Genomic DNA, 25663 nt, shown 5'->3' with positions numbered 1-25663 from the left:
AGCCTCCTACTTGGGCTTGGGCTACCCCAATGAGGGCCACAAAAGCACCGGTGAGGAGGACTTGCATCATAAAATGCGCTATACAAACAATTATTTCGATTCCAATATGCAGTATTCTTCAGCAGAGTCGCCCCTAGATTTGGGCAAACTATTACCATTTATAATTCCAGGAACCCTTTAGGGCCCGGAGTGGCGCAAGCTTTGGTCGCTTCATCTACCCCATATTAGTGCCAAGTAGGCTACATGCAATCCATCTCTCCGAGGCTACACTTTCAATGACAGATATTCAAGGTCTGTAGAATGATTCACGTGGACAGAAATACATAACACCAAGGAACCATCTCCAACATCAGTCTTCAAGCGGGCCGGCGGGCCGAAGACATGTTCTTCATGTAAGTTGGACGATGAAAGTCTTCAATGCACCCCTGATCCTGAATAAACTCTGCGGCAAATTTCGTGCTGATGTTCGGCATAGGTTGCATGCTGCAGGCTTGCCCATGGGGAAGCTAAGGCTAGCTGTCTTGGAAAAGGAACAATACTTCCTCCAATCAGAGACGGCTTGACGCCATTCTTTTAGAAGGATTCTTGAGTAGCCAGTAGAGAAGACTTCGTCCATGGTCTACATTATATATTATTTATTCATCTCCTTGTGCATTCTTTTATTGTATACTTTCATTGGGCTTTTTGTTATCCTTTTATAGATCGTTGAAAGGTACGACGGATCCCCTCTAAAATTTCGACCTAGAGGGGCTTGCAATGTTTCAAAGTTGAAAAAGGGATATGGGTTTAGTATCATATGAGTTATTTCTGCGCTTTCCACACGCTAATTATAAAAACTTAAAACCTAGGATAGCTAACCAATCAAAAATATCCAGCACGCCTGTAAATCTTGCCTTCGTTCAGTCCTTCAATTTGCCCGATCTCGAAGTCTAATAAAATAGGTAGGCATGTACATCGTGACCCGAGGGGAAATATATTAGCTCCGCTCCTGCAAAGGGAGCGGAGATAGTCCGTGTTGATTTGCATACAGCCGTGGAGAATGGGGAACAAAAGCAGAAACGCTCCGAGCAAGACTAGATTGTAGCAATTCAATGATCACTGGATCTCACAGACGAGCAGAGCTTGTGTTCCTTCATTTAGACCATCGCTACGTCATATTCATTTCATCATTTGTGCATTAGCCGTAAAAAGGAAACATCACGCGTGGACCTCATGATTCTGCCCAATGAGTTCATGGTTCACATCACTATACAGTCTTTGTTTCGATCTCTGTTCATTCGATCAGCGCCCGTGGTATAAGTGCGTGGGCGATTCGAATTTCTGCCGGGGTACTGATTGCCCTGAGCACCGCTGTAGGACCTTCTGTCGGGGTGTGAGTAGCGAGGACCCCCTGCGGCTTGCTCGTAAGGCGGGGGAGGTGCGTTTGGATCATCAGGGTCGAGCTCTTGGTGTTGTTGAGGTTCTGGTCGAGTTCGGAGCCCAGTGGCCGTGCTTGAAGATCGGGTAGGTAGGTTGCTCATCCGAGGTGGAAGTGACGGGCGAGTAGAGGGACTATTCGGGGCAGAAGTGCGATGTTCACCACAATCCTCAGACCTATCGTTTTCACCTTGCTCTTCTTCCAAAAACTGAAGTGAAAGCGCATATGCATAGTCCGCGTCACTTTGCTCTTGGGTGGGTTCTGGGGATGGGGTAGCGCCATTTGAGGTTCGGGGGTCATCCCTTGGAATACTGGATGTTCGTGGACCAGCCGGGATAGATGGGGCAGATGGGGAAGCGCCAACAGGACGAAAGTCGCCAGAGTGATATTCCGTGTTGAACCCCGTCACATCGACCAGGGATTCCCAGACTACTTCAGCATGGCCCGCGTACCCCGCATCGGTAACCAAGGTGTATAGTTGATGAGACTGTGGGTGTTTGTAAAGAGTCGAGAAGTGATCGTTGCGGAACAGGATAGAGACCGAGCCTGGCGCAAGCCTAGTCGAGAGTTGTGTCAAACCAAATGGGCTCAACTGTGTCGCGTTTTCGAATTCTACAAATTGCTGGATCGTTTGTATGTCTTCCATGATGCTTTCTTCTTCAAATGTGAGTGGCTCGCCTTGGGTGGCTCGATCCTCGAGTTCTTGGCGGCGGAAGGGTAGCATTTGTATATCCTCGTAGTATTGACCAGTTCGTGACATTGCCGCATGGGTAGGACTAGACCAAGAAGCCAACCAAGCATGAATCAAAGGTATACCAAATGTGCTGTACAATCGGAGGTCGCTGGTCTCGAGGAAGGTTCCAAGTCCCTCAGTAGAGTTCTACAGCTCAGGTCAGTATGGAAGATCCTTGATATATTGAGATAGTACAGGTATGCTTACCAGTGTCAGCCGCGGGTTGACATTCATACCGGTATGTAGCATGGTCAAAAATTGGGTGAGGGCCTCAATGTCTGGGAACTCCTCATCAGGACTCAAACATGTTATCAATTCTTCAAACATGGCCTCAATCAGCAGCCCCAGAGATATTTGCTCGCGGGTTGAGAGAGCTCTGACGATCGGAGGCTGGGTCTTTGGATCTGCGCGTAGAACCAATGCGTTTATGAGGGCTAGCAATGGGCATGGCCCGTTCTGATTTTGGACCAGAATAGGAGATTCGATTAGCTCGCCACTCTTGTGGGTCCATCGGACATGTCGGATTGTATATGTTTCCGACCTTTGCTCCTTTTGTCGGGCAGCCTCCTCGGCGGATAGAACGGGGCTGGGTTGGGGCTGGGGGGTTGATACAGGCTTCGCGTCTTTGGATGTAGGCTCTGAGTATACCGAGGATCCGGCACGATACGCAGCCCTGGCTCCCAAATTGCCACCCGCACCTGGAACATCCAAATCTATTAACTCATGAGATGTGGCTGATGTTGCATTAGAGAGCGCAACAGAGGGAGTCTTGATTCCAGCATCCGATCCTAGCCTGGCCGGATTGTACGATTGGCTGTCTTGCACATGAGCATATTCTGTCCCGTCGGGCGATTTGTGTGGCTCTAAAACAATTGGTGGAGCATATGGATTAGACTGTACTGCTTGTAGGTACATCTCTTGCGGGGCGGAGTGTTTATTGGACTGTTGAGATACCCATGGTGAGTTGTCGTCAAGGTGGTGGCCTCCCAACACGGGGCGTTGATCGAGATGAATTTGATCAGAATGGGTTTGATCAGAATGGGTTTGAGGCTCCTCCCATGGTGATTGTTGCGGTTCATCCAGGAGAGATAAACGTGCAGTCATTGGGATATATCCATCCGCTGGAATTTGTCAGTTGAGAATCAGGGGAACGTTAAGATGGAAGCAAGGATTCTGGACATACTATGACTCAACGCTTCACTATTAGTAGTCGCCTGGGAGTTACGTCCCCAGTCATTCCTATCCAACAAATCCTGAGTATACTCTGCAGGCCTGGGCTTCAAGAAAGGGTTGTTCGATTGAAGCCGTAACGGCAGCTCGCCCGTCAAACCCTCGGCGGTATCGGGATTGGACCGCCACACGTTCTCAGAGGCTCCTGTGTGCTGGCCTGCAATCAAGGCAGGTGGAATTTGACCGGTATTATTCCCATAGTCTTGGTATGCCCCGTCATACTGGCTATAATGACCACCGCCGCCATAATCTGTTCTTGTGGTGTGTTCTGGCCACGAACTTGGCGGGTGGTTGGTCGGTGACCCGACTGGCGACCTTTGGGCCTCTTCTAGCGGCATCAAGTCGAATGCGGGCGAAGTATTGAGGTCGGGTGAGTATATAGAGTCCTCCGAGGGAAGTCGGTTTAAACGAGTGGGGCGGTGGGAGGATGAAGCGGAGCTGGCTGATGTTGGCGAGCGTGCGTCCGATCGAGATTTTGGCTTGCTAATGTTCTCTAGGCGCGGTGGAGGCTGTTTGCGCAGGCCCATGAAGACGTAACTTGGAAGCGGCAAGGTAAGCGGAGGGGTTGTAGATTTGAGTTCGTGTTTAGTTCGATGAAAATGTAAGTGGTTGTGTTAATTCGTACTCTTGATTTAAGAGTGTATTAATTTGAAAGTGAAATCCAGGTTGAGGATGTTGCCAAGTTCAGGATAATTATAAACCATGAGGTAGAGGTGGAAAACGCCTTGCGCCGGGGCGGCTGGGGCTCAGCAAGATCGTAAACCGTTAACGTAAGTGATGGGCAACTCGGCCTTAGCTCAAGCTCAAAAATTATGCCCCAACAGAGTGAAGGGTACAAAGGCAACGACGGTTGTGGACTGTGGATCGGAAAATGATATCAGAGTCTCTTGCAGGCACCCGAATTCCTGTGGTTGAGCTGGGGAAAGCTCCCCGTATTGGTATTACCATTCAGTACATGCTGTTCGAGCAATTGCCACTTTCTATGTAGACACAGTGGCGGGAAGTGGGTCAATACAGTATGGTATAGTACAGATTGCTTTAAATACATCACCAACACTAAATGTAGTTAATGCAAGTTAACGATGACGATTGATGAAGGCCATAAATATAAGGCACGAATGATTATCCGGACTATCTATTGATCCGACAAGGATCTTGCTGTCATTTGATTGGCTCCTGCTTTATCGGTCATAAAGTCGTTGCCCGCAACTTTTTTATGAACGGAAGAAAGAGTTAGCCCTAGCTTTCCCATCGCCGTCATGCATTCCTACATTCGCCCAAACCAATGGGTGGCTCTCAAACTTCCGTCAGATCAGCTAAGGCTTGTTCAGATCATCCCCAACACGTGAGTGGTCTGTTATATGCGGGGAAACATTCCATAGCTAACATTAAAACAGAACTGTCAGTTTGAACAGATTCGGTAATTTTGCTGCCAATCAGATCATCGGGCGGCCGTTGTACTTCACCTTTGAAATTTTGGATTCGCGCGACGAATCCGGCCACCAACTACGTGTCTTGTCCGCCACCGAGTTGCATGCAGAGACCCTCATCGCCGACGGGGAGGGAGATGTCGAGACCGAAGACCTGGACGCAGGTGAAAATGGAGCGCCGATGCGAACGAATCGCGAAATTATCGACATGAACGCTTCTCAAAAATTGACACTCGAGGAAATTGAAGAATTGAAGAAAGAAGCTGGTGGTGCCGGGAGAGACATTGTCGCAAAGCTTTTGGAGTCACATAGCGCTCTAGACCAGAAGACCGCATTCTCTCTTGCCAAGTACACCTTGCGCAAACGCAAGAAGTATATGAAGCGGTTCACCGTGCTTCCGTTGGACGTGGGTCTTCTCGCCAATTACTTGATGCAAGAACGGGATGCGCAAAAGATCATGGAGCTGCGGGACGAGCACATTGGGCTCATTGGGTGCTGGGGAAACGTACACCACAGTGGCAACGTCGAAGTGGCACCAGAGGTAAAGCCGCATGGCCGGTATGCGGTCGTGGATGAAACGGCCGGACTCGTTGTCGCCGCAATGGCTGAACGGATGGGAATTCTCTATCCTCACGATACTGAGGAAGATCAGACAGAAGAGCAACAAGATGCTCCGGCCGAAGAAACTGCAGAGATCCAGGATGCTAGTGGCCCACCAAAACCCCGGCGTGTACGTCCTCAGGCGATGTCCGCGACCACCAACACCATCACCGTGATACACGCATACGCGCAACCTAACCTCTCACTTTTGAAATACTTTGGCTACGACAGCAACAACCCCGACGAGTCCCATCCTCTCTACACCCGCCTTAAGTCAATTTCTTGGATGCAGCTGGTTGAACCCAATTCAGATCCACTCTACGCCAACGAGCCACCCGTAATTTCCCCAGAGGAACTGGTCGATTTGAAACAGAGCAAGCGTACGACATACTACCACAAGCGCAACAGGTGGCAACGAGTCAAATCCGTCGTGGACGAGGGCCGGGCCGGTAACTTCGACGGTTTGGTCGTGGCCACCCTGTTAGAACCGTCAAGTGTCTTGAGGACAATGGTCCCACTCCTTGCGGGATCTGCCCCTGTTGTCATATACTCGCCAAATGTCGAGCCTCTTGTCGAGCTGATGGACATGTACTCCACTGCTCGTAGAACCGCGTTTATCTCCAAGAAGCGAGAATTGGAGTCAAAAGCATCAGAAGCAGAAACCGCTGACCTTACCTCCCTCCACGATGAGTTTGTGGTCGATCCAACTATTCTCCTCCCCCCTACTTTGCAATCTTCGCGTGTGCGGCCTTGGCAGGTTCTACCGGGTCGAACCCACCCTCTGATGACTGGGCGTGGTGGTGCAGAGGGATATATTTTCCATGGCATCCGAGTGTTCCCTACCGCACAAAAGATTCAGGCCGCTGGAAACGTTCGCCACAAGCGACGAAAGTTGGAGGCAACATCAACGCCAGCCAGTGATCGAGATGTGGAAATGACGTCCTAGTTATTATGGATGCCCGCAATACCTCTTCAAAATAAATCAAATAGCAAATTCACTGTACACTTGCCAATACTCAAATCTGTGTGCTTGTCTCGTATTCGCTCGTAGTGTATCCGGTGGCCGCCTGCTAGTGAAATTAGGGCTAGTCCTCAAATGAAATCAATTCGTATACCTAAAACAAGCAGTATGTCCCCAGGTATATGCTCACTACGCAACCTTTTGGGCTATTTTCAAATCAAGTGTCAAATTCATTTATGCGCTGAATCTCATCAAACAATATACAGGAACGCTTGCGTCTAGAGGCTCTTTCCCATAAACTTTCTCTTCGTGAAACTGAGCCAGAACTTTTGTATGTCAGCATCTCTGATCTTAAAAATATGCTCATATCTGTGACGGCTTACCTTGGAAGGTCCAACTCCACCGGGGTATAATCTAGCATGCAGGCGGATGGCGATCTCCTGTCGCACTTGCGCAATGAACCTAGAAGAAGGAACGAAGGTTACTTGTTGTCAATACGTTCAGTACAGCGTGAAAATCTTACTGGCGAAGAGTCTCGGCATCCTGGCGGTCACGGGGTGCCTCGAAGGCCTGGTTGAGGGGGAAAGACACATCGCCGGGGATGGCAAAGTTATCGAGCGCGGCGTTGGTAAGAGCCTATGTGAGGAGTATCAGTTATGGCTGTGATTCGATAATTTACCAACACTGCAATAACCCACCTTTTCCGCCTCACGGGCATTCATTGTTGGCTTGACCTTTCCGAGGCACTCGCTGATAAACAAAGTTCCGTAAATGAGCATGCGGTCGGCGGGGCCATTGATTTCGAAATTACGGAACAGGACGTTCGCGCGGAACAGCGACAGAATCTCATCAACACAATCGTATGATTCGCTTTCTGGTGACACATCAAGGTCGTCGGTGTTGGGAAGCGGGGGCAATGTGTATGCGGGGCCGCGAGTGCGGGTTCGGAGGGGGAGGATAGGGAAATTGCCTGTGTGGAAAGAATACTGTTGTCAATTCCGATTTCTAGATGTCGCCGCATCCCACAGAGCTAGTGCGCTGGAGATTCGGCCGGGGTCTGATCTCGTACCAATCACGGGGACATCGCGGTCCTCCAAGAAGATTGAGTGGTATGCCTGCAATAGGTGTTAACAGAGGGGGGTTTTTTCAATATACACAGGCATCGAGACTCACAGGCATATTGAATGAGTTGGTGACAATTAAATAAATTGTCATAGAAAAGCAAGCGGAGGTGCGGAGGGACAAATTGACGTTAGGCAGTGAGGATGTCATCTGTGGAGTCTCCCCGAAGCTCCCATGATTTTCCGCCCCGAGCCTCTTTACGCGCCCTGAACAACGCGTCCAAAGTTGACGCCAATTTCCCTTCAGTAGCCAACGTGCCCTGTTGAACCGAGTTCTACTATTATTGTCTATTTCGTATCTATTCCTTCATCATGTCGGATTACGAGGATGAAATGGACGTGGATGCGCCCAAGGACGTGCAGTTCAGCTCCGATAATGCCAGTGGAAAAAAAAGAACTGTCGCCGACCTGCCAATTGCGGCTCAAGATAACCTACCATGGTAGGTTTTCATTCGGATATTCCGTTCTCACTCGCTAACTTCTTTTGCAGGGTTGAGAAATACCGACCGCACAGCTTGGATGATGTGTCCGGCCATCAAGACATCCTCGCAACTATCAATAAATTCGTGGACACAAATGTATTGAAGATCCCACAGGATATATGATATACTCCAACTGACACCGGCATACAGAAACTTCCCCATCTTCTCCTCTACGGACCGCCGGGAACCGGTAAAACCTCTACTATCCTAGCCCTCGCACGACGAATCTATGGTGTTAAAAACATGCGACAAATGGTGTTGGAGCTGAACGCAAGTGACGACCGTGGTATTGATGTTGTTCGAGAACAGATCAAGACCTTTGCAAGTTCGTAATCCAAGCTCTCGATTCGAACTAGGAGCTTATCATGAATTCGACAGGCACAAAACAGATCTTCAACATGGCTCCTCAGGCCGGCAGTGGTTCATCGCTAGCAAACTTCAAGCTCATCATTCTTGATGAAGCTGATGCCATGACTTCACCTGCTCAGATGGCTCTCCGTCGCATCATGGAGCGCTACACAGCCAATACCCGGTTCTGCGTCATTGCTAACTACACACATAAGCTGTCTCCAGCACTTCTTTCCCGGTGTACTCGGTTCCGCTTCAGCCCATTGAAGGAAGCCGACATTCGCACCATTGTTGACCAAGTGATTGAGAAGGAAGGTGTACGGATACAGCCCGACGCAATCGAGAGTCTAGTGACCCTGAGTAAGGGTGATATGCGCCGAGCTTTGAACGTGCTTCAAGCCTGCTTTGCTAGTAGTAAGTTGCTCTCGCCTGCTATCATTTGCATCCCTACTAATCTATGACTTGAATCAGGTATTCCACTTCCTATGAGAGATGCCCCGAATGCACCTCTTCCTGAAGCCGAGACGATCACTAACGCGACAATTTACGACTGCATTGCCGCTCCTCACCCTGCTGATATCCAAGAAATCATGACCACCATCCTATCTACCAGCGATGTTACTTCTTGTCTCAACACTGTGCAAACCCTGAAGTCCAACAAGGGTCTAGCTCTGGCCGATATTCTCTCCGCTCTAGCACACCAGCTTCAGCAATTGGAAGTCCCAGCACAGACACGCATCACATGGCTCGAAGGTCTAGCCGAAATTGAATGGCGCCTTGCCGGCGGTGGCTCGGAACCTATCCAAACTGGAGGGCTTGTCGGGGTAGTGCGAAATGGATGTGAGTTGATGGGCGATAAGGGCGTTGTATTGGCATAAGGCGCAAAGCGAGTCGATTTTCTGTTCTCTTTTTTCACGATACAAATACTATTATGGGTAGCATAGCCTCGGGGAGTCTTGAGGCGAAAAGGAAAAAGAATTATCTCATTTCCGAAAATCCGAAATCCTTGTACTAGATCAATTATTGCGGCAGTACCTGCCTAAGGAGACGTAGACTTAAGCATGAAGTATTTATTATGGGAAGAATATGATCTTTTGAAGTCAAATAATGGCCTGGGCCACGCGAGGAGAGGGGGGCGAAAAGGGTCCAGGGTCCATTTCTCCGCTCATCCGCTATCGTAGCACCGCGGTATGCCGCGGAGTTTGATTACAATTAGCTAATTGATTGTTATTGACCTTCTATCGTCCTCGGACTTGGCCAATGGCTTGACTAGCAGCTTTTTCTCACGCTAGAGATATTTTTGTCCAATCCAAGTGTCAGAATGGATTGCAAGGGTCTCTCGATTCTCTCCGTCAGCCCTTTAGGGTTTAGTTAAGGTCTGGAATCGGCAGTAGAACCCTGGGAAAAGAGGGGTTGGGTTCAATGTTCCGCAAGTGACGGCTTGACATCCATTAGATAAAGAAGATCGCATCCCGATTATTTTCTGGGCTTCTTGGCTTCGTCTTTGCTGGCTTTACCATCACCATGAGGTACTCTATTCAGTCTGGTCTATTGTTGGCCGCTTCTCTGTCTTCTGTCACTGAGGCAGAGCGTGTGCTGGGTGCTTATATCTTTGCGCGCCATGGAGATCGCACGCCCAAGGTGTTTGGTAGCACCACATTGACTGATCTGGGTTACCGGGAGGTCTTCGATACGGGTTCTTACTACCACAACAGATACATCTCTGCGAATTCATCCAAGCAGATTGAGGGTATCAGCGCCGATGTTGTCAATCCGAAGCAGATCAGCGCCACTGCCCCGGCTGAGAACGTTTTGCAGAACTCAGCCTTGGGTTTCCTGCAGGGTGTCTACCCTCCCGTTGGCAAAGTGGCTTCCCAAACTCTAGCTAATGGCTCCTCTGTCGAGGCACCATTGGGCGGGTACCAGCTCATCCTGCTGTCGGAAGCGACAACCAGCAAGGACGCTGAAGACTCGACCTGGTTGCAAGGCTCCAGCGGTTGTCAGAAGGCAACTGTCAGCAGCAACAACTATTTCACATCCGACATGTACACCAAGCTGCTGTCCTCAACCAAGGATTTCTACAAGTCGCTCGAGCCCATGCTGTCCGGCGCTTTTGCTTCATCTGATATGACCTTCAAGAACGCCTACTCCATCTTCGATTACCTCAATGTCGGACTGATCCACAACTCCACCAGTCAATTCACCCACAGGTCAGACTTGACCGACGAAGTCTACCACCAGCTGATCTCTCTTGCTGGCAGCCACGAGTATAACCTGGCATACAACGCCTCCGATAAGGCACGTGCCGTGGACGGTGCCGTCCTAGCCGGCGAGATCATGTCCGCTCTCAATGACACTATCTCTACCAAGGGCAAGTCCAAGCTGAACATTGGGTTCGGCTCCTACGGCACCATTTTCTCTCTCTTTGGTCTGTTGCAGATGCCCGCTGCATCTGTTGACTTCACCGGTATTCCCGACTACGCCTCGTCTATGGTCTTCGAACTTGTAACGAACGCCTCTGGTACCGACTTCCCCACTGACAAGTCCGACATCAGCGTGCGCTTCTTGTTCCACAACGGCACCATCACAGGTGGATCCGAGCCCACCGCGTACGCAATGTACGATCAGCCCAGCGAGCTGCTCTCCTGGAATGACTTCGTCACAAAGACCACCGAGATCGCCGTTCTGAACGATGATGAGTGGTGCACTTTGTGCGGTAACACCGACGGCAAGTGTGCCAGCTCTAATAGCACCGGTTCCACCTCCAGCTCTGCTAGTACTTCCAGCACTAGCAGCTCCGGCATGTCCCGCGCTGTGGCGGGTGTGATCGGTGCTATGGTTACCCTAGCGGTGATACTTGGCTTGCAGGCTCTGTTCTTCCTTGTCGGTGGATTCCGCATTGCGAAGCGCAACAAGAACAGCCCCGAGATGAGCTCGGCTGCTGCTGTGGAGGCTAATAAGGCTTAATTTGTCGGTATATCGGAGCAGGGATGGTAGTATACGAAGGACTATTTGGAAAATTCCTGGGTCTGTGACTAGCTTGGAATTCAGAATAATCAACGAATCTATGAAAATGCAATATTAATTTGGTTTGATTTTGGAACTTTACTTCGCATTATGGAGACACTTCTAAGATGCTGTGGCTATTCGGTAAGTGTGAGAAGTATACAACCGCGGCCCATTAATTTGTAAAGCGCCCCCATTCCATAACACAAGTACCCAAATTAAAATCAAATTGTTTGTAATCATACAATTCCCCTAATATCCACTAATATCATCAAAATGATACCCTAAAGGAAATGATAATCTCCCAGATTCACCGCCTTAGGAGCCGACAACAACTCCCCGAGGCTATCCTTTCAACTCCTCTTCCCTTACCAACCCAAAATGCCCCGCCAACAAATCAACCTAGAGCCCTATCGCGACGAAATAATATCTTTATATCACCATGGAGTTAGTAGCGACTCTATCAGCCGTGCCCTTCATAGTCGACATAACATCCAAGTCAAAGAGCGCACCATCCAGACCCGACTCCGCAAGTGGGGCATCCGAAAGCGACACCGCACGACAACAGGAGATGAAGCTTTACATGCGCGTATCAAAATCCTATTCTTGCAAGATAGATTGACTGATAAAGCTATGCTCAAGCTCTTGCAACAAGAAGGTTATGGTATCTCTGAGCGCACTTTGCGCAGACTACGATTTAAATTAGGGCTCCACGTCAGGGCACCGTCCGAACAGGAGCAGCACCAGGGGCATATGCCGATTTCAATGCCAATGACGATCCCAATACAGCTTCCAATGCCAATGCCATTGCTTCCTTTGCAAATCCCGGCTGATGTTTCACCGGTGTGATCTCGACCCTTTGGAGCTAAAGAACTTCACTGTTGATTCGGTATTTCTACGGGCCCCATCAAGCAACACTCCGCATTCCCGAAAAACAACGGTTAGCTGAAATAACCTTTCCCTACGCGACAAATTGGCCTATACCCTATGCAACCTATCTCAATCCATTGCGACACACCAATGCTCCGATTGTGATGAACCGAAGGCGCCCCATTTGTTTGACTCGAATGTGCACGTTGGCCGCGAGCCCATGCAGTTTTCGACTCAATCATTGACTCAGGCCGCAACGTTACAAAGTTTGTGAAGTCTGCGTCAAAAGTTACTTGCGAAAACCAAGATCTTGCAAGGGTTGTTCGGTCAGTTTATCAATATTCACCCGCTTGCCAACACCAACTGTCTACAACACTAACCATTCACTAAAGAAACACCATTTTTGGTACCATCTTACAGTATCTAATTTATATGACACTGTTGCCATGACCTCCCAAATGCGACAAACTTCATGCCCAACCGCGAATATAATCTTACCTGCGCAGCCAAGACGTCTTCTTTCCTTCGTAGCAAGTTTGCAGTAATCGCCGCTACATATGCAACTGGCCTAGATCTAACATTCACTGATCAATGAATCTGTCTCGTCATCTCCACTCCTGGGCAATGGAAACACTCTGCCATGTTCTTATGGACTTTCTGTATGTCTTTCTATCGGCCTGTTTTCGCGTTTTTGCCAAATTTCCTTCCAATTGTCAGTACATAGTGGCTAAATATCCCCTAATAAGGCCTTTTGAGCGCTATGTACTTACTCAATCGGAGGATTCCGTCTTCTGGCGGAAAGTAAATAAGGGCTAGATAGACGTCACGTGCCATGACGTTTCGTCGAACTTTTGATCAGAGCAAACCATTGAATCGCAACAGTCAAGAGGGTGTCTTGACCCCGACAAATACACTTCGAAGTACTTGACCCTTCTCTTGCGCGTATGCCGTAGTACGACCGGGCTGCTCACCCACCATCCACCATGTCCACACAATACGCCAGTGAACCCAATCCCACCGCGTCGGCAACGCTTAACACGACCGTCGGCCCTATTCAGATTGCGCTCTTCGCGAACCAGGCCCCTCTTACTTGCAAGAACTTCCTCCAGCACTGCAAGGACAACTACTATGCCGGCACAATCTTTCACCGAGTGGTCCCAGATTTTGTGATCCAGGGCGGTGATCCCACCGGCACTGGCTCCGGCGGAACCTCCATTTATGAATATCCGGAATTCGAATTCGATCCTGAAGCTCGGGACCCTACCGAGCGGGTTGTTCTACGCGATGAGTTACACAGTCGTCTGCGCTTCAACCGACGCGGGTTGCTGGGAATGGCTAAGAGCGAGGATGGAACCTACGGCAGTCAATTTTTTATCACACTTGCAAACACAGAGCGCGAGTTGAATGGACAGTGCACAATTTTCGGAAGATTGGAAGGCGATAGCATCTACAATGTGCTCAAGATCGCAGATGCGGAGCGCATTGAGGGCACTGAGCGGCCTGTTTACCCGATCAAGGTGACCTCCTGTGAGGTGGGAGAACTGGGCCCATTGGAGGGCAAACTAAAAGATAGAAAGACGACAGCAACAAATTCCGAGAAGAGCGCACCGAAGAAAAAGAAGAAGGCACCTAAAGGTGGGAAAACACTACTGAGCTTTGGCGACGATGAAGGGGATGAGGAGATGCCCATGCGTCCCGCAAAGCCCAAGTTCAACACCAAACTAGTCGCAGATGTGCCAGGTGCACAGCCAGAGGCATCCAAGCAAGCTGAGGCTCCGTCACAGCAGCGCAAACGCCCACGCTCGCCATCTCCCAACCGATCACCGTCAACAGAACGCAAAAAGCGTCCCAAGACCCCAGAGCCAGAGACACAGCTACCCGTCCGGGACCCCGAATCACCATCTCGATCTCCAACCCCAGATGCCCCAGCCGCAAAAGAGTCCAAGCTGTCGCGGACAAATGCCCAGATCGCCGATCTAATGGCATCCATGCGCCGCGACATCAAGACCGGTCCAAAGGACACAGGCCGCAAGAAGTCCGCGCTCGAAGTCATGATCCCCGAAACCTCAATCCGAGGACGAAAACGACCCCCTCCGGGAACTGCCAATGGCTCCAGTCGCAACGGCACAGGCCCCAGCAACGCAGCAGAGCGAGAAGCTCTTCAGCTCTTCAACGCTTTCAAAGCCAAGCTCGAAGGGGCCAAACCCGAGCCCACCCCAGCATCAAATAAATCCCACGCGGATACCCACACGCAAAATCAAGACGAGGAAGAAGACGAAGAAGCTCAGCTTTGTGATCTGCACTTCATTGCGAACTGCCAATCCTGCCAGACTTGGGACAATCCAGCTGAGACTGCAGATGATAAACAAGACGATGGAGGCTGGCTTTCGCACGAGCTGCACTTTGGAAAAGACACGCTAGGCAAAGACTTGCAATGGAAGCGTGAGCATGGTGCCGAGGCAGATTCCCTTATGGTTATTGACCCTCGCGAAAAAGAGAAGGAGGTCGTTGGGCGGAAGAAGGGGTTCCAGCGAGATAGGGAGCGTGAGCGTAAGCGCGAGCGCGTCGGTGATTTGGAGTGGGACAAGGGCCGCTGAATCCTGTTACGATTTGACTATATTCTGAATATCATACTGTCCTGCCGCCGGTTACTTTGGACATCCTATTATCCATATTCGCTCTTGCATGCATTTACGAAGTGGCTTGTTTGAATACCATCTATTTGGGGTTGTTGAGTCCCCATTCGGATGCTATGGCACTAGTTCCTATCAGCGCCTACGTGGACGAGACGAAACCCCCACGGCATGATGCAGCATCTACATGGTGTTGGGGTCGTGGGCATGGAGTAAATCCTATCACGGGCACTGCCTACTCTGCATCTAAGCGTTATGGTCCAATAGCTCTAATCTTGTGGAATTTATCCCGCTGCTGAGACTGCTATCCATGTGAAGGAGTAACATATCTAATATAAATGTAGCTTGTCTCCTGCCTGACCCTGGGCTGAAATTAATTTCTTGGGACCAGATTTTCTTCTCGTACCTAACAATAGAACGCACAAGAGGTATCGCAACGGGGAGGACTTTGAAAAAGTGAGTTCATGCGTCCATCTTAAAATATATGAAGAATCGCGAGAGCACGGAGGATATGGATTGTTGGATCGACCCAGAGAGAGAACTTCTGCCAGCGACGACGTGGAGGCACTGCGATGAAAGACAGTGAAGTCGAGAATTGAGGGGGCAGCTATAGTTATTGGGAGTTTGACCTCAGGCTACAAAATCTGAGCGGCACATACTTCTCCGTTTGATTGCTTACTGCCCCATGCGTTTAGCACTAGTGGCTTTGAATCAAAGCCTGGTGGATATTACAAGCTTATTCAGGTTGTGGTTATTACTCATATTTACTCAAGTTGCCCGGCGATTGGAATACTCTTTTAATAACAATGATAGCAATAACTAGCCCCCAAAGTAAACTAATAAAGCTTGCTGCCACCCTCTCAGCCTTACTGAATTTCACCCAGTCAATACATCGAGATACTTAAGCAATCGAAAATTCCTAAAAACATGTTTGAAGCACTAAAGCGTCTGTTCGGCCTAAGCCCTAAACCGAAGTCCACTTCGAAACCCGAACCATCCAGAGAGCAGAAAAATGCCCGGAAACAATTCTCCAAAGCGCATTACCGACGAGTGCGTGCCCGAGAGCGAGAATTGCTCGCATTCCAGACTGTCAAAGCACCCTGGGAATGGCGACCCGGGCCCAATGGAGAGACATTAACGGGGCTAGGTGGCTGGCGATCAGCAGCAGAGACGAGACTGCATTACGGGTATTGAGGAAGCAAAAAAAGGTATCTCATTAGAGTTCCAGTAAGGGATAGATATTTCATAGTTCATCAAAGGTTTTTACGGCCAAGTCGAATTTCCCCTAGGCACGTGAATAGCCACAATATCAACAGAAGGAACGCTTATTCTACGCCGTATTTTGTTGTCCAAGCCCCAACCCCGCTTGTACATGTTTGCAGAGATCACGCCTTCTTGCGCCGTTTCGTGGCGCTGCCGCCGTCATCTGCTTCGCCGTGTTTCTCAGTTGCTGCTGGACTGGTTGTTTCACTGTCCGTCAACTGCTCGATGACTCGTCCCGAGTCGTCGTATCCGGCGCCATCGAAGCCGTAGTTGAAGGCGGGATGTTCGCCTTGCCCGTGGGTGGTTTCAAAGAGATCGGGTTCGTTGGGAATGTGGTCGAAATCGAAGAGGTCATTTGTATCCCCATCGTCGCCTTGGCTAGTCCCCACGTTGTCATGGTTGATTTGACCTGTCGCCAAATGGCTCATTGGATCCTCCGGCCTTTTGATGCCAGAGCCTGAGTCTCCAATATCGGTGAAATAGTCATTGTTAAAAATCGTGTCGAGGTCAAGCGGAGGAGGAGGAACATTGCTATCATTTTCGATGCCAGGAATCGTGCCATTCGGGCTGAGGGGCTGGAGAAGACTGGTCAGGTTTTGGACAGAACGATCCTGTTCAGCTTGCATCTTGACAAGATTGTCGATCTCTTGCCGGGTGCTGGCGAGCCGGTTTGAGTAGTTGTGGGGCATTGGTGGTGGAGTCGGCGAGATAAGGGCATTATTAGGTGACATGCCAGAGGGTGGATTTGTCGAATTGGTCTCGTTTGCCATGAGTCGTAGCATGTCGGCACGTTGGTTGGCCGTGAGTGGGACATTGCCACCATGGTTTTCGAGGGAGGAAAGCACATTAGGGAACTCGGAGAAGTTTGTTGAGAGCCCATTACGCGCATTGGAGTTCTGGATGACAGACATAATATCCTGTTCTGGGAATGTGTCGTCTGCCTGCTGCCCTTGAGGAATATTTGAAGCGCTTGCCCGAGGGCTGTGGTCAAAGACCTCCTCGACATGGCCAGACTGGGTGGCACTGGGTTGCCGGGCATGACCGCGAGATCTTGTGTCATATTGACCACTGGCTGCTGGTGAAATTGTGGAGGCACGATTATTATCGTCCAAGGTAGGAGGGGCCTTTAGAAGCAGCTGTTGCTTCTTCATTCTCTGGCCGTTGGGGCTTGTCATGGATCCCAAAGCATTACTGAGATAGTCATCATCAACATCCACGATATTTCCTTGGTCTTGCGAGATAGCCCCCGCAAAAGAATTTGCGAGGTTTTGTGGTCCACCCTCCCCCTGTAAACTGCGGTTGTAGACAGTTGCGAGGAATGTGAGAATCGCATTGATAGAATTCTCGTGACGAGTGTGCTGCTCTTGGAAGTTGGCCGCCTGAGAATAGAGCTGCTCATGTTCTTTACGCAGCCTTGTGATTGTGGTGGAGATAATTGATTGTTGCTGACGAATAGCTTGAAGTTCCCGATATACCCCGGAAAGCTGATCATTTGGCACTGAAGAATCCGTGACTAGTGACAATTGCTGAGGCCGAGGAGCACGAGTGTCGCGAGGAGCCTGTGTGCCCTCTTCGACGTACTCGTCCATGTCGTTATCATCAATATCCTCTGTCTTCACACGGGTGCCACCTTTGCTGGGTTTACTCGCATGACCACCTCCGGCATTCTTCGGCTTTTGAATCAGCCATAGCAGATCCGGATGGCCTCGTTTGAAATAAGGATTGGCATATTCGCTAGGGCTCTTGTTTTTTCGTTCGCTGGCACGCATTGAATTATCGGACAGCCCGACCTTCTTATGAAAGCCGTACATGTTCAGCTGCCGAACAAATGAGGCGTAGTTGTTATGCTTGAAAAGTTCTGGAATCAAAGTTCTTGCAAATTCATCTTCGTCTAGAACGACAAAGGAATTTCCATCGTCAGACCATCGAATCAACTCAGTATTCTTAGATTCATCCAAGAAGCTGCGATCGTTGGTCAGTTCAAATTCATGACAATAAAGTGGGGTGAGGAATCATACCTGCTCAATTTTTGCACAAACGGTGGGATTTGCTTCCGCTTGGCTTGTGAATCTCTCTTCGCGGTCAAAGCCCGCCGATAAAGCTCTTCTAGTGACTCTCCCCATGCTCCGCTTTCGCCATTTCCATTGCTCCCTCCGTTTTCCACATATGAGGCGGGAGGCTGCTCGTATCCGCGGTTTCTGCTGACCATCTGATTCTGGTTCTGGTTCGGGGTTTGGTTCTGGGTCGCTTGGCGGCGAGCCAGTTGGTTAGACGCTGTCACAGCGGGTGCGGATGCATCTTGAGGCGGTACAAATGCTGCGGCGTTGTAGGGGTTTTCGGGAAAAGCGGAGTTGGCGGCGGTATTAGCGGAGGGGTTCTGACCCCATTGTAAGAATTGATCGTTTGAGAGCTGAGAACCGGGGTTGGCTGTGGTCGGAAAGTTTGGTAGTCCAGCGGGGAGAGTATTTATTTGTGGGTGAGCAACTGGGACTGTTCCCGGTGCAGGTCGCTTTCTCGTCATTCCTTGCGAGCTCATGGTGGATGGGCTGGCGCAAAACGTTCAATCTTATCGCGGCGGAGTTCGAGATAAAATTGTATCTCGATTTTGTTCAATCCCTGGAGAGGATAAACTGGTCGCAGGAAGTTTGCCTAGAAGACAATATTTCCGGATGCGAGCTCAGTATGTAAGAAGATGTTCATCCAAGTCGCTGTTGAATTTGAGTCACGTAAAAAGCCTGTGTGCACTGAACAGGGAAAAAAGTGGAGGCCACTAATTGAGTCGCACAAGATATTGATCGTGCAGGCGATAAGGGACAATATGGCGCAGGAATTGATGACAGTCGAATAGATCAAGGTCCAGCAGTGATCAATACGAAGGCAGGTGACGACCAACAGGCGCGTGAATTGTCCAACATCCAGATTAAGGCGGGAGCCTTCAGCAGAAACTATTGAGGCGGTGAATGAAGATCTCAAGTGGAGCGGCAAGATCTGCCTAAGTGACCGATCAGTATAGGGAGATATATATCGTTAATCCGAATCAATCTAGTAAGTCAGGAAGTGGTTTGCTCGGAATTTGTCCAAGACACTTGGAGGCAATGAGGTCAATTTTGCGGAGGCCCCGGGGCGTTGAATGCGTGAGTCAGCAAGTGACAAGTACAAGTACATTTTTGCTGCCATGTGATCCCGGACGCTTATCAGGTAACGATACTTTCAACGTCATTTCACACTCTAACATCAGCATTAAAACCCTAGATATTTGATGCACACTTGTCTAACACAGTTATCTCTGCATATTCAAATCTCTTACAGCAATTTTCTCTAGAGTGCCCATCTTTCTGATCCCCACCCCATGTGAATAACTTGGATCTGTTGATATCATTGCAAAGAAATATCCTAGTCCATTGCGTTTAGTAACAACATCCATGTATGTAGACATTTTACGTCGAAGGTTCACCGATCAATTGTCGGAATTTCGATAATATCTGCTGCCACAATTCGGGTTCCCTCATAGTAAAGTCCTCAACTTTTTTCGGGGCAGCCAAGTCCTCCGCCATACGCTCATCATTCTTAGTCCCATTCAGCACGGTCACATCTTCCAGACCCATAACAAGACTATAGAAAGCAGCAGCTGGGGTGATATTGACATGACGAGCAAGAACTTGCACAGGTTCAGAGCGCACAAGGTCCGGATTTGCTGTCAAAGTCCAAAAGCTTTGGTAAATAACTTGGTTCTCGCGACAGAACGCTCTCAGGGGAACATCAAACAAAGTATCCTCGTAGAACCTATTCTGAACCACTGATGGCTTCACGGTCGTTTGGCTTGAAGTGCAGAGCTCCCGCAGCATGGGTAATGTGCAATTAGAGATTCCTAGATTACGGATGCGGTGGGGGACATAGGTTTCCAGAGCGTGCCAGGCCTCTAGCGTTTGTGCGAGAGTTGATAGAGGCGAGTGGATGACTACGGTGTCAATGTAGGCCTCATCCACCGAACTGGGATCACTCTCTGAGCGAAGATTCTGCAAAGATGATTTGATCGATGCATGGACCTGTTCCGTCACCGGCGCAGAAGCATCATATGGCATATTCTCTGGGTCTTGTGCCGATACAGGACTGAATTTTGTTTGTACCTGGCTATTATTAGCTGTCTGGCTGTCTGGAATATCAAAAATGGCAATTTTCCTCACATATAAATCCTTTCGACCAACGATCTTATCGGCAATGACTCTGCGGATACCATCGCCGACGAGATGCTCTTGATAATGGCGAGGCTGGGCCGCTGTATCCACAGCCCGGAACCCAGCTTTGATTGCATTGTAGACTAAATCTGCACTGCGGTCTTTTTTCCAGGCTGTGCCATAGATGAAAACTGGGATGGTGGTGGAGACGGTGCCCTGCGTTGGACGCAGGCAGTATTTTTCCCACATTTTGCCGACACTCCGGGTCATTGTCTGTTTTTAGAAAACGGACTTCAGAATTTTCAGTAATACGTTCGGGAGCTGATATTGACTGCAAGGATCACTGCACCAAGAAATGTTGGTCCAGGGTGATGTTGAATGCGGGGGTTGACGATGATGTCTTCTTACTAAGTAACTTAAAGCATAGATCCATGGGTTTATCTTGGCATCTAGAAATCAGTTTCTACAACGGATTGATTATTAGTGAAAAGTGCATAATATGCTGCTGAGAGATTACACAACTCCAATAGTTTCACTCAAAACAAAGCAAAAATATTGGAATACCTTGAAATGTTGTATTGGTGTCTACCGGGCCATTCCGACCATTTGGATTCAAGTAGGTGAAATGATGTCAATGACCTAACGACAAGCATTAGTACAAGAATATTGAAGCCTAGAGATTAGTCCATTTGACTTTAACGTTAGCCATATTCTATCTATATATAGCTGAACGGTGGAGCGCATTAGCTTCATTCACCGGGACCCTGCAGACCTACATCGACCCTTACTTTATTTTGGGCAGTTGACAACGACTTGGTGCTTCATAATCGTGCTAATGACCAAACAATGTCAACTATACTATTATGGTCAAGGCTGCAGAGTTATTGGGCCAAAAGGTGCGTGCCAATTGGCCCCGCAGTGTGGCTTAGACTCTGGAGTTGTATACGACCTCCGCTCGGGATAAAGAAACCATATCTTGGCAATGGAACTTGAGCATTGGATTTGAAAGAAAACATTGCGCAAATATCAAATGCGAAAATGGCAGGGGTGGAACATAGCCTCCATCCCTGCATTCTAGGTAACCTGATCATCGCTTAAAACATAAAAGCTACTTCATGATATGCACGATATTATTAGCCCCCGCAATCTCATTGGTGCCGCTTCCATCTAGGTCTTGGCCTAAACTCTTGGCCAGTGTTATTGTATCAGGCAACTGCTTTTGCAGCATCGATATTGGCGGCCCGCTGCTGATCGGTGGGGATATCAGTCTATGCATCGAGCTTCGCAGTGCTCTCGGCAACTGGGGTCGGCATGGGGGGCTCAGCAGCTCAGTTTCCTATTCTAGAATCCTAACTAATGGCGGAGGATACCGAAAAAGAGAATAAACCCTAGACGCACCCGACACGCTGCTCAGATCGACAGGGTCTAGGGAAATGAAGTCAATTATAGAAACATACATATGTACATATTTAACTATACCGACATCACAATATAAATACAACGTGCTCTCGCTGAATATTGATTTGATTTAAATCAGAATCACAATCACAATCACAATCACAATCACAATCAACTCCTCCACACAATTTCCAACTCAATCAACATCAGCAACTATGCGTACTCAGCAGCTCCTCGCTTTCAGTGGTCTCATGCTTGCCAGCAACGTCGCTGTTGCCTCTAAGCTGGACCACGACGATGTTCCCAACCGCTGCTGGAATGTCTGCGGCGATGTCGTCGGTATCTCCAAGAGCTGTGATGCCCGATACGACAATGATTCGGCTGAGATCAAGTGCATCTGCGATTGGGAGAAGGCTAAAACCCAAATCCCTCTCTGCTCGGCCTGCATTACCCAGTATCAAACCGACAGGCGCAACAACGGGACCAACACCAACGACAATGACCATGACCATGACCACGACAATGATGATGATGACCATGACGACGACGACGACGATAACGGTATGTATATCCAATCTTGATGGGATTGCAATATCTAATGTTATTACACAGAGGCTCTTGATCTCGTCCACTCGTGCTCGCTGACCACGACCACCTACAACTCTGCCGCTACCACTGCAAGTGGCTCGTCTACTAGCACCGGTACTGGCACTGCCGCATCTGCATCTGCAACCACCACGGACAGTTCCAGCCCCAGCGGAACGAGCAGCCAGGACTCAACCACCTCTTCCGGATCGGGATCGGCTGCGGGCTCCGCTTCTTCCTCTACCTCCACCCCTGGTGCTGCGGTTGACTTGGCAGCCCCGGGTGCCATTTACATGACTGGTATCATGGGGTTGATGGCCTTTGCGTGGCTGTGAGATCTAGTCGAATCCTTGTTTGAGGATTGAGGTGAATGAGTGAAGATATGCACGAATGGATCCATGAATATGTTAAACGACGCTCCTTATATTTGCAAATGATATCATTCGATGCTTTTGGTTAGTTGTCACAATGATTGTTAGTACATGAAATTGAAGAATATATATTTTCAGCGGATCTGAGTCAGAAGAGCTGTGAACTAGAAGCATACCTAGGTAAGATTTGAGGAGGCTCCTATAAAAAGCCGAAGGACCAGAGCGAATAAGATAAAGTAGGAGAACAAAAGCTTTGGGAACTTGTTTTGAAGAATGGAATTTGGACATAAAACGCAAGTTTAGGGTATTCGTTACAGCGCAAACGCTCTATATAAAGTCAAACAACTATCATCATATCTCATCGGAAACATCATCCAACCAATTGTCCCAGAAGTTATCACCAAATGGATCCTCCGGCTCCTCATAGTCCATATCATATACATTCCGGTAACACTGCTCCTTCGCAGGACAACTATTGACACGTTAGCCTGCATCACCCAGAAACAGCAAAAGAGGATCTCACAACACGGGATCCTGCCCGAAAATGATGTGCCACAAGTATTCAAACACACGCCCACTCGTCTCGTCATCTAATTCAGTCGTCATAAGCCAATGATGATAAGACTCATAATCACTGCGCGGCCGCGCAAGAACCTGCTCCCGAGTCACGGCAAACTGGGCACAGCACGGCGTGGCGACTATCTCGGGGACATTTGTGTTGTTGAAAATGCGCATCCAGGCCCCCGCGAAGGCGAGTTCGGTGGTGCGCCCTGCCATTTGTCGGAATGGCTGGACTTCGTCCGGGCAGCCGGGACTCCAGTCGCAGCGCAGGTTGAGATATCCTGCTCTGCGCAGATAATCGAGTTGCAGTCTTTGGACGGTGAGGACGTTGTCCTGCTCCCAGAATTCGACGTGCGAGCTGTATTGGTGTGCGTGCAGGAAGACCATGTATTGGGGTAATTTGTCGTAGTTTTCTAGAATATATTGCAGATAGGCATTGCTTTCTTTGCCTTTATTTTGTTCCACATGGAGGGATGCGCTCGGGTCATCGACGAGGTATACTGCGTGTTGCCATCTGCGATTTGAGAGCTGGGTTAGTTGTGGGGTTTTTGGTAATTAATTCGGTGCATGGGCGCATACTCGGGCAATTCATCCTCCAACCAGCTGGTATCTTCATAGGACATTTTTCCCAAAACGATTATTCGATCAGATTTCGGAGTGATCTTCGGACGGGCCGGCGCAGCCGATGAAGGTGGTGGTATCTTTTGCACATTATTAATATGCGGTAGCGGCGCGAGTTGCTGCGCATGAAATCTTTGCGAATCGGTCAATTTATTTGGCCTTCTGGGTCGGAAGAATGGATCTTGGCCAGCCCATTCCGCGCCGGGGACATCAACAGGAATGCGCTTCGTTTGCGCACTGGCGGACATTGGACGGGGCGTTGGTTGAGGCGTGGGAGTCCATTTCCTTCGTGTCGGTTTGTGTGATGCGGTCGGTGTCAGATCAGCCGAGACCTGCTCGATATATACGTCGCCATCTTCTAGTACAAAGAAGTCTCGTGTGGCGGCTTCTCTGTGATCGCCGCTATCTTGCCATTGCGAAAAGGAATCGAGGTGAAATTTCACCAGGAACACAGTCGCAACTAGCGCGAGGATTATCGCGGTTCGTAATGTAGTCCTCATTGTCCAGCATGGGACAATTAAGAAAGAAAACAGCAAGCAAAATTCATAGAAGTGAAAGGCCGGGGCTCTTAAAAGCAACGACAATTCCCCACTCCGGGCCTTGGCTTTCAGCCCGTCAGCTTGGCCGCGCGGTTGCGACGCAGCCACGAAACAAAGTCAACGTCAACCTATGCTGGCTTAGACCAAGATTTTGTTTTCTTCTTCTTCGGTTCCTTGCCTAGTCTGATGATTTGGTCGAGATTCAACCCATCAGGGCTGGCAAATTCGACCGCGACCTCGATCTGGTTGCGTCGAGTGCAACCTCTTCAAGCGATTCCATGTGGGTCTCATACTCGTCACCTATTCGTATCACTCACTCAGCTTTGGCCAGGATCTTGTTTCATGCTGAGGAGTGATGTCGATCGCGGAGTAAATTTTGCCGATATGACTTGCCAGACGTGCCTTGTACATTGTACCTAATTATGTACGTAATGTAGTTTCTACTACGGGGTAAAAGGATTGAGTTGGCCAAGAACGAGACCTGCATGAGCTTAAATTTTTCTCGGCCAAACTGCAATTCAACGGTTTAACGGTCAAAGGTTCATTTCAATATTAGCCAATAACTTATCTATCAAATAACAATTCAATGACTCTACGTCAATCATCGCGATCAGTCTCCAGGGCTCGATTTGAGGTATTCGGGCCTTATTTATCAGGCGCCAACTCCACCCGACTATCGATCCAATAGTCTGAAATTGCTTGTTCCTCTAATCCACTTTCTCTAACGGGGTACAAATGATGGAGCTGTACATTATACTTCGTAAAGTTCTTGTGTACTTTATTCTTTGCGTTGAAACGGACATGTTGGTATTCAGGGGGAAGACATGTCGTTTCAAACATGTCTCAGCGGCAGGGCTTATGATACCTCAGATTGATGCATAGAATGTTGGTGTGTGCACCGTACACATTGTACATATGCAGTCTGAGTCAGGACAAATCTGACTCGGTCGGATCATCAAAAATTGGACTTGTCGGTGGGAGTTTAATTGATTAGTTACTACAATCTCAATTTCCAGACAGGGGCGATCGAACGTTGCTACATATATAGTTCGTAAGTTTTACCGTGATGCCCGAAATTTGCTTTTTCCAAGGTAAGCTCCTCGGATTATGGAACAGTCTGGCGTGCTTCTGGGTCCTAATCCTCCTTTTTTGTCCAGGCAGATCCTGGTCGGATACTTCTTGCCTTGCGATGTGATTCCTTACGTGTAATAATAGAAACAACCTTGGAAGTTGCTATACGAGTCGCAATTCGGTGGCCTCCGGGTACTGACTTGCTTACGGCTTTCTCCAACAGCCCTGGAGCAGATCTACGAGCTCCG

General features: G+C 49.1%; 12 protein-coding genes across 12 annotated transcripts; 7 read left to right on the top strand and 5 right to left on the bottom strand.

Annotated features, from left to right (window-relative positions):
* Positions 1–1238: 1238 nt before the first annotated feature.
* On the bottom strand, positions 1239–3907 carry N7529_010907 (MINDY family deubiquitinase; the record flags this gene model as incomplete). The annotated part of the gene is made up of 3 exons (XM_057246434.1): positions 1239–2297; positions 2358–3271; positions 3334–3907. 3 exons carry the CDS (start codon positions 3905–3907, stop codon positions 1239–1241), a joined length of 2547 nt encoding a protein of 848 aa, XP_057091783.1.
* Positions 3908–4639: 732 nt separating this feature from the next.
* On the top strand, positions 4640–6356 carry trm6 (tRNA 1-methyladenosine methyltransferase subunit GCD10; the record flags this gene model as incomplete). Its single annotated transcript, XM_057246433.1, has 2 exons — positions 4640–4725; positions 4778–6356. 2 exons carry the CDS (start codon positions 4640–4642, stop codon positions 6354–6356), a joined length of 1665 nt encoding a protein of 554 aa, XP_057091782.1.
* A 293-nt stretch (positions 6357–6649) lies between these two features.
* N7529_010905 (actin-related protein 2/3 complex subunit 3) lies at positions 6650–7550 on the bottom strand (the record flags this gene model as incomplete). Its single annotated transcript, XM_057246432.1, has 6 exons — positions 6650–6697; positions 6755–6833; positions 6895–7007; positions 7070–7341; positions 7441–7486; positions 7545–7550. 6 exons carry the CDS (start codon positions 7548–7550, stop codon positions 6650–6652), a joined length of 564 nt encoding a protein of 187 aa, XP_057091781.1.
* Positions 7551–7804: 254 nt separating this feature from the next.
* On the top strand, positions 7805–9200 carry N7529_010904 (replication factor C subunit 3; the record flags this gene model as incomplete). Its single annotated transcript, XM_057246431.1, has 5 exons — positions 7805–7932; positions 7983–8070; positions 8125–8299; positions 8353–8736; positions 8794–9200. 5 exons carry the CDS (start codon positions 7805–7807, stop codon positions 9198–9200), a joined length of 1182 nt encoding a protein of 393 aa, XP_057091780.1.
* A 646-nt stretch (positions 9201–9846) lies between these two features.
* Positions 9847–11289, top strand: N7529_010903 (uncharacterized protein; the record flags this gene model as incomplete). The annotated part of the gene is made up of 1 exon (XM_057246430.1): positions 9847–11289. The coding sequence occupies one exon, from the start codon at positions 9847–9849 to the stop codon at positions 11287–11289; it is 1443 nt and encodes a 480-aa protein (XP_057091779.1).
* A 420-nt stretch (positions 11290–11709) lies between these two features.
* On the top strand, positions 11710–12177 carry N7529_010902 (Clr5 domain-containing protein; the record flags this gene model as incomplete). The annotated part of the gene is made up of 1 exon (XM_057246429.1): positions 11710–12177. One exon carries the CDS (start codon positions 11710–11712, stop codon positions 12175–12177), a length of 468 nt encoding a protein of 155 aa, XP_057091778.1.
* Positions 12178–13181: 1004 nt separating this feature from the next.
* On the top strand, positions 13182–14795 carry cwc27 (putative peptidyl-prolyl cis-trans isomerase; the record flags this gene model as incomplete). Its single annotated transcript, XM_057246428.1, has 1 exon — positions 13182–14795. One exon carries the CDS (start codon positions 13182–13184, stop codon positions 14793–14795), a length of 1614 nt encoding a protein of 537 aa, XP_057091777.1.
* A 963-nt stretch (positions 14796–15758) lies between these two features.
* N7529_010900 (uncharacterized protein) lies at positions 15759–16025 on the top strand (the record flags this gene model as incomplete). The annotated part of the gene is made up of 1 exon (XM_057246427.1): positions 15759–16025. The coding sequence occupies one exon, from the start codon at positions 15759–15761 to the stop codon at positions 16023–16025; it is 267 nt and encodes an 88-aa protein (XP_057091776.1).
* Positions 16026–16216: 191 nt separating this feature from the next.
* Positions 16217–18630, bottom strand: N7529_010899 (heat shock factor family protein; the record flags this gene model as incomplete). The annotated part of the gene is made up of 2 exons (XM_057246426.1): positions 16217–18056; positions 18113–18630. The coding sequence occupies 2 exons, from the start codon at positions 18628–18630 to the stop codon at positions 16217–16219; spliced, it is 2358 nt and encodes a 785-aa protein (XP_057091775.1).
* Positions 18631–19531: 901 nt separating this feature from the next.
* On the bottom strand, positions 19532–20518 carry N7529_010898 (putative aldo-keto reductase (AKR); the record flags this gene model as incomplete). Its single annotated transcript, XM_057246425.1, has 1 exon — positions 19532–20518. The coding sequence occupies one exon, from the start codon at positions 20516–20518 to the stop codon at positions 19532–19534; it is 987 nt and encodes a 328-aa protein (XP_057091774.1).
* Positions 20519–21882: 1364 nt separating this feature from the next.
* On the top strand, positions 21883–22587 carry N7529_010897 (putative GPI anchored protein; the record flags this gene model as incomplete). The annotated part of the gene is made up of 2 exons (XM_057246424.1): positions 21883–22228; positions 22280–22587. 2 exons carry the CDS (start codon positions 21883–21885, stop codon positions 22585–22587), a joined length of 654 nt encoding a protein of 217 aa, XP_057091773.1.
* A 387-nt stretch (positions 22588–22974) lies between these two features.
* N7529_010896 (DUF3431 domain-containing protein) lies at positions 22975–24305 on the bottom strand (the record flags this gene model as incomplete). The annotated part of the gene is made up of 3 exons (XM_057246423.1): positions 22975–23095; positions 23147–23698; positions 23764–24305. 3 exons carry the CDS (start codon positions 24303–24305, stop codon positions 22975–22977), a joined length of 1215 nt encoding a protein of 404 aa, XP_057091772.1.
* Positions 24306–25663: the final 1358 nt, after the last annotated feature.

This window comes from Penicillium soppii, assembly GCF_028829465.1.
Source record: "Penicillium soppii strain IBT 18220 chromosome Unknown utg000010l, whole genome shotgun sequence".
In the NCBI taxonomy this organism is placed as follows: Eukaryota; Fungi; Ascomycota; class Eurotiomycetes; order Eurotiales; family Aspergillaceae; genus Penicillium; species Penicillium soppii.
This window is presented reverse-complemented; position numbering and strand designations above follow the sequence as displayed.